The sequence below is a fragment of the Pan paniscus genome, chromosome 6 (genome assembly GCF_029289425.2).
Source record: "Pan paniscus chromosome 6, NHGRI_mPanPan1-v2.0_pri, whole genome shotgun sequence".
Classification (NCBI taxonomy): domain Eukaryota; kingdom Metazoa; phylum Chordata; class Mammalia; order Primates; family Hominidae; genus Pan; species Pan paniscus.
This window is the reverse complement of record NC_073255.2, coordinates 11,397,831-11,410,218: the sequence shown is the minus strand read 5'-3', so window position 1 is coordinate 11,410,218 and position 12,388 is coordinate 11,397,831. Positions and strand designations below refer to the sequence as shown.

At 45.9% G+C, this 12,388-nt stretch overlaps 1 protein-coding gene across 2 annotated transcripts in view; it reads right to left on the bottom strand.

Annotated features, from left to right (window-relative positions):
- The window catches only part of CYTH3 (cytohesin 3), a 113,858-nt gene extending 101,731 nt beyond the window's left edge, over positions 1-12,127 (bottom strand). Inside the window, exon 1 of one of the 2 annotated variants that reach the window (XM_034963669.3) lies at positions 11,937-12,127. In XM_034963669.3, the coding sequence (XP_034819560.1) occupies positions 11,937-11,970 (34 nt within the window). In that variant the 5' untranslated portion in view covers positions 11,971-12,127. The remainder of the gene's footprint in view (positions 1-11,936) is intronic. The other variant, XM_034963670.3, reaches the window with a different exon arrangement.
- Positions 12,128-12,388: the final 261 nt, after the last annotated feature.

Genomic DNA, 12,388 nt, shown 5'->3' with positions numbered 1-12,388 from the left:
CCACTCCAGTCTAGCTAGCTCCCTGCCTCTCCCCAAACTGTTTTCCTTTAACATCACCAAGTCCAGTAGACATGTCCCCATCCCCATTTTAGGCCATCTCTAAGTGCATTCAACACAGCTGATCGATCACTCCTTCTCTCTTCTGCAATGCCACACAATCTTCAAGGCTTCCTAGGCCTCACTGGTTACCCTCCCAGTCACCTTTGCTGTGCTGTCCTCAGTCCTAGGATTTTTCTCCTCTCTCAACTCTCTTCCCTATGTGAGCTCTTCCACCCGCATGAATTAAAATCTCCCCAATGTTTATCTCCTACCCAAATTAGTCTTCTGAGCAGCAGACTGACACAGCCAACTGCCTACCTACCATCTCCATTAGGATATCTCACTAACAAGTCCATTTTAAATAGCAAAATTGAATTCCTGAGAGTCTGCTTCCAGTAAAGCTGACTAGCTCATTGCAGACCAACATTTCTGCCAAGAACAACTTAAAAAACTGAACAAATTATTAGAAACAACTGTTTGAAGGCATCAGAGAGCTACCCATGCAGTGAGGACTCTGGAGGCCAGGATTCCAGAGAGAAAAGGGGAGTGCAGAAAAGTGAGCCCAATCACCGGGGCCACTTTTCTCCTTGAGGGATTTGCCAATTCACAGCAGAAGCTGGGAAGCCAAAATACCAAACAGAAACAAGTGACTGAGAATCCAAGAAGGTCAGCAGAATAGCCACCAGTCTTAGGGGACTGAGGGACAAAAATTAGAGTTCAGGGGCTGCCAAGTAGAAGAGGCCCTGGGAAGCAACCCAAGCTTTCAGTGGGAACCACTAAAGGCTATAACCTAGAAGAAGGGTAAACCAGAATAGACCATGCCTCATAATTTTAAAGTGATATTCCGGCCAGGTGAGGTGGCTCAGGCCTGTAATCCCAGCACCTTTGGAGGCTGAGGCAGGCAGATCATTTGAGGCCAGGAGTTCAAGACCAGTCTGGGAAACATAGTGAGACCCTGACTCTACAAAAATAAAAAATAATTAGCTGGGCATGGTGGCATGTGCCTGTAGTCCCAGCTACTTGGGAGGCTGAGGTAGGAGGATCATAGGATCATTTGAGCCTGATTGTGCTTCAGCCTAGGCAACAGAGTGAGACCCTGTCTCAAAAAAAAAAAAAAAAAAAAGGGCAAAGTGATATTCCCTTACTTTAACTGCCTGCCAAATCCTCAAATGAAGACAACAGGCAGGGTCTTGAATTATCTCTATAATTTTTCACATACATTTTCCAGAATTTAATTAAAGCTCAACAGGCATATCTAGAATCAAGATCACGACTGAAAACCAAGGATAAAACAGACAACAGAACACACTTACAAGGCATCCGAATATCGGAGTTATCAGACACAGACTTTAAAATAACTCTGATTCATACAATAAAGCAGTTGACAAGATAAAAAATGCCAGCAGAAAATTGGAATCTTTAAAAAAAATCAAGAAAACTGGAAAAGACAATAATGGAAATTAGGAACTCAATAAACGAGTTTAACAGCAATTACAGCTGAAGAAAGGATTACTACAATGGAATGTAAGTCAGAAGCAGATATAGAGTGAACGATGGAGAGGCAAAGGGATAAAGAACACAAAAAAGAATCTAAGACATACAGGACACGACACAGAGGACATGTTTAATGCACAGGTAATTACAGTCCTGGAAGGAGATGAGACAGGAAATGCAGCAGAAGCGATCAATGAAGAGATAATGAACAAGAATTCTGTAAATCTAATTTAAGATCAAGCTTTGTCACAGCACTGCCAAAGAGAAGAAAAAGAACAACTAATCCCAAGCAGGATACACTTGAGGAAAACCACATTTGGACACACCACATAACAGCTGAAAACCAAACCCAAAGAGAACATCTTAAAAGCAGCCTAAAGGGAAGAAAAAACACACTAACTGGAAAAGAGTGACAATAAGACTGATGCAGCTGACTTCTCCACAGAATCAATGGAAGCCAGAAAGCAGTAAAACTACCCCTTCAAAACACTGTAGGAAGGCCAGGCTCAATGCCTGATGCCTGTAATCCCAACACTTTGGATCACTTGAGGCCAGTAGTTCAACACCAGCCTGAGCAACATAGTGAGACCTCCCATCTTTACAAAAAATTAAAAACTGCAATAAATTAACTTGAAAGCCTCCAACTACAATCCTGATGAAACTATCCTTCAAAAACAGAGGCAAGCTTAGCACAGTGGCACATGCCTGTAGTCCTAGCTACTCGGGAGGCTGAGGCAGGAGGACTGCTTGAGCCCAGGAGTTCAAGGCTGCAGTGAGCTATGATGGCGTCACTGCTCTCCAGCCCGGGCAACAGAGCGCGACTCTGTAATAAAAAAAATTGTGTTTAAGTGGAGGCAAAGTAAAGGTATTTTTGACCAAAAAAAAAATGAACCCTCACAACAGTTTTTCCCCTGTTCATCAAGCAACACCACTACCAAGCCAGAAACCTAAAGTCATATTTGATTCCTACAGTTCCTATACCTCTAACCTTCTCCAAGCTGACAGTATGTCCATCTGATTCTCCAAAATACATTCCATCCCGTAACAAGAGCTCACTTATGAGAAACCTTCACATGTACCCCTGAACCTAACATAACAGTTTTTAAAATATATATTCTGTCACTATAAAGCCACACAAATTAAAGCAATACATCATTTCTTACCCATGAGATAGGTAAATATTTAAAAGTAAGGCAAACACTGTGTGCTGATTAGAATGCTGGGAAATCACACTACTCACAAGCCCCTAATGAGAAAGCAATCTGTTATCTATTAAAACTGAAGCATGCCTATAACTCACAACTGCAATTCTAGAAATATACTCCAGATAAACTCACATTTGTGAGGGGAGAGAAGACTAGGGAGCTCACCTCAGTACCGTTTGTAACACCACCAGTGTAACATTGACATTAAAAAGTTGAACACAGGGCTAGGCCCGGTGGCTCACACCTGTAATCCCAGAACTTTGGAAGGCCGAGGCAGGTGGATCACTTGAGGTCAGGAGTTCGAGACCAGCCTGGCCAACGTAGCAAAAACCTGTCTCTACTAAAAATACAAAAAATTTACCAGGGCATGGTGTTGCAAGCCTGTAATCCCAGCCACTCAAGTGGTTAAGGCAGAAGAATCGCTTGAACCTGGGAGGTGGAGGTTTCAATGAGCCAAGATCACACCACTGCACTCCAGCCTGGGAAACAGAGTGAGGACACTATCTTCAGAGAAAAAAAAAAAAAAGTTCAACACAGGACAAGATAGACAAAATGTGATCGCAGTTAAATTAAACAAGGTCTATATATAATCACAAGGATAATCTCTAATGCAAGCTGCAGAAGATTACATACAGTGTGATCTCGGCTTTATAATCATTTTAAAACCAATTAGGGCCGGGTGCGGTTGCTCACACCTGTAATCCCAGCACTTTGGGAGGCCGAGGCCGGCAGATCATCTGAGGTCAGAAGTTCAAGACCAGCCTGGCCAACATGGTGAAACCCGAACGCTACTAAAAATGCAAAAATTAGCTGGGCATGATGGCGGGCACCTGTAATCCCAGCTACTCAGGAGGCTGAGGCAGAAGAATCACTTGAATCCGGGAAGCGGAGGTTGCAGTGAGCCAAGATGGCTCCATTGCACTCCAGCCTGGGCAACAAGGGCAAAACTCCGACTCAAAAGAAAAAAAAACAAAAAAGAGACCTGTACATTGCTTACAGAGGCACATGCACATCTGTTGAAGTATGAAATATATACCAGGCTGGGCACGGTGGCTCGTGCCTGCAATCCAAGCACTTTGGGAGGCCAAAGCGGGTGGATCATTTGCGGTCAGGAGTTCGAGACCAGCCTAGCCAACAAGGTGAGACACTGTCTCTAGTAAAATTACAAAAATTACCTGGGTGTGGTGGCGCCTGCCTGTAATCCCAGCTACTCGGAAGGCTGAGGCAGAAGAATCGCTTGAACCCAGGAGATGGAGGTTGCAGTGAGCTCAGATCACACCACTGCACTCCAGCCTGGGTGACAGAGTGAGACTCCATCTCAAAGAACAAACAAAAACACCATACACCAGAGGGCCCCATATCGAATTCATAATGGCTGCCTCTAGGAAACATTGAAAGCAAAGAGCAAAAGGACCAGGGATTGCTACACAAAAGTGACTTCAACTTTATTCAGTATTTATTAACAAATATTTACTGAAAGGCTACTATGTACCAAGCGCTGTTCTAGATCTTGGAGATATAACTGGATAAAAGCAGAAAATATTCTTACTTTCACAGAACTCACATTGTAAGAGAAAAGAAACAAATATATAATAGGTAAGGGGTGACACGTGCTAAGGGAGAAAAATAGAGCTGACAGTAACAATGAATGTGATTTTAGATAAGTTGGTCAAGGAAGACTTCTGTGATAAGTAAACATTTGAGCAGAAACTTGAATGAAGCAAGGATACACCACATGCAGGTATCTAAGAGGAAACCACTACAGGGGCAGCAAGTGCAAAGGCACTGAGGCAGGAGTGTGCTTGGCAAGGAGACCAATGAGACAGACCAGAGTCAGGGAGGAAAAGGGAGAGGAGCAACAGACAATGTCAAAGAGATAGCAGGGGACTAGAGTAGTAGTCAAGGGCAGTCCCCAAGGTCAGAATGTTTTTTACATATTGAAAAGGTTATGAAAAAAAAAAAGACTTGTGACAGAGATCATATGTGGCCCACAAAGCCTACGAGATTTACTATCTGGCCCTTTTATGAAAAAAAAGCTTGGCTGGGCGTGGTGGCTCATGCCTGTAATCCCAGCACTTTGGGAGGCCAAGGCAGGCAGATCACGAGGTCAGGAGTTCAAGACCAGCCTGGCCAATATGGTGAAACCCGTATCTACTTAAAAAAAAAAAAAAAAAATTACAAAAAATTAGCCGGGCATGGTGGCACGCGCCTGTAGTCCCAGCTACTCAGGAGGCTGAGGCAGGAGAATCACTTGAGCCCAGGAAGCGGATGTTGCAGTGAGCCGAGATCGCGCCACTGCACTCCAGCCCAGGTGACAGAGCAAGACTCCATTTCAAAAAAAAAAAAAAAAGAAGAAGAACGACTTGCAGCCCCCTAAACTACAGCGTGTGGGCCATGGCCATGGTAAGGTGGTCTGAGAATAGGATTCTCAATAAACTGAGGAAAGAGCAAACTTTAAGAGAGGAGTGACATGACCTGCATGTCAAAGGGAATCGCCCTGGCTGCAGTGTGAACAAGGATGACAATGGGAGAACCATGAGAAGGCTTAAGGCAAAAGAAGTGAAAGATGGCACCAAAATTTTGGCCTGAGCAACTGGAGGAACACCACAATATACTGAGATGGAGAGACTTACCAGTAATGCTTTATTTTTTAAAAAACGGACCTAAAAAATGCAACAGAACATTGACAGCTATTATGTCAATTCTGAGTAGTGGGAACAAGAGTGCTGGTTTCATTATTCTTTGTACTTTTCTGTATGTTTTATACAGATGTGTTTTATATATATCCTTCCCTCCATATTTCCCACTACCACCCTAACCCACCAAGCCCCGTAACTCTCACCTGAACCACTGCAACACCTCCCTTCTCCCAAGTCCTCCCTTCTCCTCCAAACCACTCTCCACTCAGGAGTCAAGAATATGCTTCTTTAAAAAGCAGGGGGCAGTGGTTGAGAATACGGATTCTGAAACAGAAGGCCTGGGTTCCAATCACAGCTCCATCACCTGCTAGCTGTGAAATTTCAGACCAATTACTTAGCTTCCCTATGCCTCCATTTTCCAATCTGAAAATAGCAATATGATGAAGAGTTAATAAATTAAGACGCAGAAAGTACGCAGGACATACAGCATCAAGTAAATATTAGCTAAAATTATTGAAATGTAAATCAAATGAGATTTCCCCGTTTAAGAATCTTTCAGCGGCTTCATGTACTTAGAATAAAATCTGCATTCCTTAGCTACTGAAAGCCTGACATGGCCCCAGTCTATCTCTCCCGCTTCACTGTCTGTTCAAGCCACACAAAGCTGCTTTTAATTCTCTAGAATACTCAGCTCTTGCCAGCTCCATGCCTTTCCTTCTGTCTGGTCCACTACCCCTATAGGTTGCACCTCGAAGGGCATTTCCTCAGAGGCCTTCCCTGGCCACGGGCTTTCCCTACACCTCTCCCATCCCACACTCTCTCTTCCTCAACCTCTTGTTGATTTCCTTTAACACATCTAGCATAATACATGATTATTTTATATATAGCTGTTTACCTCTTTTGTCTGTCTCTCCATCTAAACATGAGCTCCATGAACGTGGGAAATTTATCTGCCGTATTCACCACTGTTAGGCACTGATACAGTTTGGATATATGCCCCGCCCAAATCTCATGTTGAACTGTAATCCCCAATGCTGGAGGTAGGACTTGGAGGGGAGGCGACAGGATCATGGAGGCAGATCCCTCATGGCTCAGTGCTGCCCTTGCAATAGTGAGTGAGGACTCCTGAGATCTGGTCGTTTAAGGGCGTGGCATCTCTTCCCTCTTGCTCCTGCTCTAGCCATGTGATGTGCCTGATCCTGCTTCGCCTTCCACTATGAGTAAAAAGCTCCCTGAGGCCTCCCCAGGAGCCGAGCAGATGCTGGCACCATGCCTGTACAGCTACAGCCTGCACAACCATGAGTCCATGAAACCTCTTTTCTTTATATATAACCCAGGCTCAGGTATTTCTTTATAGCAATGCAAAAACGGCATAACACAGGCACTAATAGCTCTTGTGCCATGCATAGAACCTGGTATTTGGTAGAGACACCATCAACATTTGAGTAAATGACTACAAAAGAATATACTCAAAGCATAATCTAAAAGCATCCACTTTTTAAACTCTCGAAAATACAGTAGTTAACTTACTACAGAATGAAAATAGGTAACATTTTATAAGCTTACATTGGATATCACATTATCTTTTTGTTGCGGCCTTCCCAGAATATTTTGTTTGTTTGTTTTGAGACCGAGTCTCACTCTGTCGCCAGGCAGTGGCGCTATCTCGGCTCACTGCAACCTCTGCCTCCCGGGTTCAAGCAATTCTCCTGCCTCAGCCTCTCGAGCAGCTGGGACTACAGGTGCGCATCACTATGCCCGGCTAATTTTTGTATTTTTAGTAGAGACAGGGTTTCACCACATTGGCCAGACTGGTCTCAAACTCCTGACCTCATGATCTACCCGCCTTGACCTCCCAAAGTGCTGGGATTACAGGCGTGAGCCATTGCGCCCAGCCATATTTTTTAATCTATAAAAATTCCCTCAAAAAAGGTGTAAAATGGGTATTTTCTTACCATCATACTATTTTTCTATGAAACTGCTTTCCAATTTTAGAAAAAGTGAAGACAGATTATTCAAACTTTTTTGAATTTCAAAAAATAAAAAGGCGCATAGTGAAAAGTTTCCTTCCCACCTATATTCCCCATCCACTCAGTTCCCATCATCTTCCCCAGTCAGGTAACCATTGTTATTGGTTCCTCCTTTCACCTTCCAGGGAATCTGCATGCATCAGCCATTACTTCCTCTTTCAAAACACAAGAATGGGAGCACGCAATGCACATTTTCCTACACCTTGCTCTTGTAATTTTGTTTTGTTTTTTTGAGACAGGGTCTCACTCTGTTGCCCAGACTGGAATGCACTGGCGCAATCTCACTCACCACAACCTGCACCTCCCAGGCTCAAGCGATTCTCCTGCCTCAGCCTCCCGTGTAGCTGAGATTACAGGCACGCACCACCACTCCCGGCTAATTTTTGTATTTTTTTAGTAGAGACGGAGTTTCACCATGCTGCCCAGGCTAGTCTTGAATTCCTGACCTCAAATGATCCACCCGCCTCGGCCTCCCAAAGTGCTAGGATTATAGGTGTGAGCCGCCGCGCCCGGCCTGCTCTTGTAACTTAAGATATTTTGGAGATCTCTCCATGTCAACTAAGAAAAGAGCTTCCTCGTTCCTTTCTACAACTTTACAACCTCATTAACCATCTGGGCATGGATTTATCTGATAAGTCTCTTGCTTGCTGAGGGACACTCAAGGCAATAAATAATCTTGTACCTATGTTATCTCACACGTGTACAAATATATCTGCAGGTTAAATTCCTAGAACTGGATTGCTGGGTCAAAGGATTTACACGCCTGTAATTTTTAAAGCTACTGCCTAAAGCACCTGTATCTATCAGGGTCCACCCAGAGAAACAGAGACATCCAGAGAAACCATCCCTTTAAGAATATGATATAGAGGGAATTTAATATAAGGAATTAGTGACAGGCGTGATGGAAAAACTGAAAAGCCAAACAGGAAATGATAATCCAAAGATTAGCAAGAGCAAGCTGCTGTTACCACTTCTCAAACAGAGGGTAAAAGGAAGGAGGTATTTCCAAGACTCAAAGGCTAGGACCAAGGGGCAGGAGCTGGAGCCAAAAGGAGACAAGGTACCTGCCAGAGACACTCCCTGAGGCAGGCCTAAAGGAAATAACCTGTTTTTGTCCTTCTTCCTGCCATTCCTCCTGCCAGTGGCTCCCAGTGGCCAATCCCAGCCGGAAGCCAGCTGACCAAGGGCCTGGGAAATGTTGCCTGCAGGGGTGAGTCCCTGCAGGGAAAGGGCAAGAAACGGATCTGAGCCAACAGGACATGGGCTGACCCTGCCTGTGGCTACTTTACACTCTTACCCGTAAATGTTTGAAACGACCTTGCCGTTCAAATATTTCAAACTTGAAACAGACTTTGTATACTTGGGGGTTATCACCTGTCTGAAGGTGAAAGGTGGGAGCTCAATCTAGTCTTAATTTGCATGTATTTTATTATGAACAAGGCTCAGCATCTCTTCACCTGAAGCACAGACACCTACATTGATCAGGGAGTGAAGGGGGCAGAGAGAAGAATGCCAGTTATAGTTAATTCACCTCATCTGCCAGGGATGGTCCATTCAGGACCATCAACCAGACAGATGCCCAAACAGGACACGAAGACAATCCCAATGAGCCAAACTAGCCAGCTACCCTCCAAGTAGAGACTTAGCTCAAGAACTGTTCTCAAAAAAACTGAAAGGCAACAAAGTCCCATAGGAATTAAAAACGCCTTAACTACACTCTGCACACACTGTAAGGAACAATGTGTTCTTGTAATCTTGTGCCCCCCACTCGCTCCTCTTGTAACTGCCTTCCAGCCATTCATGCCACCATCCTCTCTCCTTATCTTGCATTGAAAGAACAATACAGTGGACAAAAAGCTAAATTAACTTATAAAAATAGCAAGTAGGAATCAATTTTTCAAGTCTTTTAACCTGACCATTAACAAAAAAAAGACCTTTTCAATTATCTTTGGCCTCTACCATAACTACTGTTTGAATAGATTATTTACCCTATCTTTTAAACAAGCTTTAACTGACTCCCCCAGATACAGTTCAACATTATGTACTACACTCTAAAAATATACCAAAAAATGTTATGCTTTATAATCTGCTGGCAACTGAAACGGTTTTCTTTAAAAGAGCTCAACTTTATTTTTTTAAACATGAATTTTAAAGCATTTAAAAATCTAAATGGTATTAACTGTAAAGAGGTATGTTAACTTCAAAACTTACAACAGCCAAGAGTTAAATATAAGCACATAAAGTTTATACAATAATTACAATATCACTCATATTTCAAAACTTTGCTTTTCACCTGTTTCAAAAATAAATATCCTAATATTGCCAAAAATATTTTTAAGTGCCTGTCACAAACCAAGGGAGAAAGCTAGTTATAAACCAAATCAATAAAGGTTAAAAGTTATTTTCCAGCACCTAACATGCTGGCTGGCATTTTGATGGGCAATCAATAAATAAATCTTCATTGTTGAATGTTCCAGTGAGATGAATTAAATGATACACTTAAAACATTCACGTCTTTGATGGTTTTTTTCCAATCTGAAATACACACTTATTCCAGAAACCTGGAAAATATAAAAAGAAAATAAAATAATCCATAATGTCACCAATGTTTATGTTGTTTAAACCATGATGTATAAAACTGCTTATTTTAATGGTTGTAAAATACTTCAATAAACTTCCCATAATTTACCTCACCATGCCCCTGCTGTTGGCGTTGCTGTTTCCAATTTTTTGCTATTTTAAACAGCATAATACACATCTTTATACGTGAGGGGTTTATTTCAAGGTTGCTTCCCTGTGATATATTCCCAGAAGAGATACTAACAACCCAAGGACAGTTTTAAGACTTTTGATACTTCATATCATCCTTTGTTATAGTACTCAAGAGCTGCAAATTGCTGGAGCACATTAAAGCCTCCTCTTTTCCTCTTCATTCCTGCTTTAATCTTCAAGTCTACATTTCTTTACTCACAGAGCCCAAAGCACCTTACAAACAAAACTGCCAAGCCAGCTAGCTGCCTTGACGCTAATGTCCAACGTCTGCATATTACAGTTGTCTTTCTTTTCTAACAAGGGAAAACTGCTATGCCCAAATTGTGACAGGCAGGAAACACGACATCCACCGGGAACCCATTCCTTAGGATCTCATGGCTCCAGACAGACAGCCTGACTGTAGGAGGGTTCGCAACTGGGCGCCTTCGTTCCACAGCGCTCCCTTTTCATCAACACACCCACTCGGTGCCACAGTGCTACCCCTAGCTTCAACTATAAGAACTGAACTCGCCAAATGCCATGACGGGTGCCAACTTCCCACCATCCTGGCTGCATCGCGTCTTTCAGCAAAAAAACATCTCCCTCTGAGCAGCACTTGAATTCTGGAAGGCACCTTGATGATGAACCACTTCATCCTGAAGCATTCAATACTGCTGATTCTTACAGGCAGCTGCTCCGGCAGCCTGTAATTAAGATTTCTCTAAACTGCTCCCTTATTACATGGGGTTCTGATGATTCTGATGATTTCTCTGTCAGCTCAAAGGAGATCTTCAGGAAAAAAAAAAAAAAGTCTAGAGAACCTCAACTTCGGCTGTTCCTGTAAAAACACGGGCATTAACCCTTTGCTTTCCAAAGCGAACACCCACTCCATACAGAGGCACGTTCCTCTGTTTTTAAAATCTAATTCCCAGCATGACCCAGCAGTCATTTGTATTCCACGAAATAATTTCCAACAAACACGATTCCTCCAGCAAGAGGAAACCGAACGTCAGACACAGACCACCTGGGCCACGACGCGCATCGACCCGACCCACTCGGGAGCACACCTGGCTCCGGGCACACCTGGCTCTCCGGTCTTGCCTCTGTGCTGGGTGCAGCTCGTGTCTCCCACCCTCGGCTCCACGGAGTTTTTTGCTCAATCTGTCGCGTCTGCCGTTTCCTAAAACGTCTACCCTGACCTGAACTCCAGCTGGCCCCCTCCCCGTTCGAGCAAATCCAGCGACCGTTTCTGACCCAAAGCCAAGCAGACTGTCACGCTTTCCAACCGTTCCCCCTGCCCTCCCGTCCTGTACACTCGAGGAGCCTCCAGTGCAAAACTTTCCCCTCCCGGTTTCCCACCGGCTCAGCCGCTTCCGCCCACCTGAGCTCAAAGGGGGCGTCCGAAACGCCGGGCTCCGGAGGGCATGAACGCCCTTGGCGACAAGATGCGGGGAAGGTCGCCCCGCAAGATCCCCCGCCCCAGAGGAGCGACACCCAAACCCCGGCCCGAGACTCCGGGGCGACCCCGGCCCGCGGCAGCCCCGGCCTGGTACCCAGACCCTCGCCAGCGCTGAACGGCGACCCCGGCCCGCCCCCTCCCTCGGCCCCCGGAGACCCCGCCTCGGCCCTGGCCCGGCGTGCCTCAGGCCTCCAGCGGACGCCGCTGCCGCTGCCCCCGACCCCGTCTCCTCCGGCGAACCCCGGCCCAGCGCCGCGCCCGCGACCCCCAGCCCCCGACCCCAGGCCGCCGGCGAGCCCACCACACCTCCGACACTCACCGCCACCACCCTCGCCGCCGCCGTCTTCATCCATCTTGAGGCCACTCCCGCAGCCGGCGAGCCGGGGGCCGGCAGCAGAGGGGCCGCGGGCTGGGGACGCCGCCGGAGGGAGCGCGCAGGCGACCAGGCGGCTCCTCAGCGCGCGGCCCGGGTCGCGGCCAGGCCTCCTCCCGCCGGGCGGGGCCTCGCTGGTCGGCGTGCCGTCACGTGACCCATGCCCCGCCTCTGCCCGCGGTGGGCGGGGCGTGAGGCCGCGCAGCCCCGCCCTCGGGAACCGGCCGGGCCGGCGGCGTCTGCGCTGGGGAAGGCTGTAGACCTGGCCCCTGAAGTGCAGACCGATCCGGTGTGCGTGGAGCGAAGCCTCCTCGCCCTCAGCATTCCAGTATCCTGCGGACAGGCGTGGGGACCCGGACACTGGAACGCCACACTCTGCAAAACCCAGTGGCCAGGGG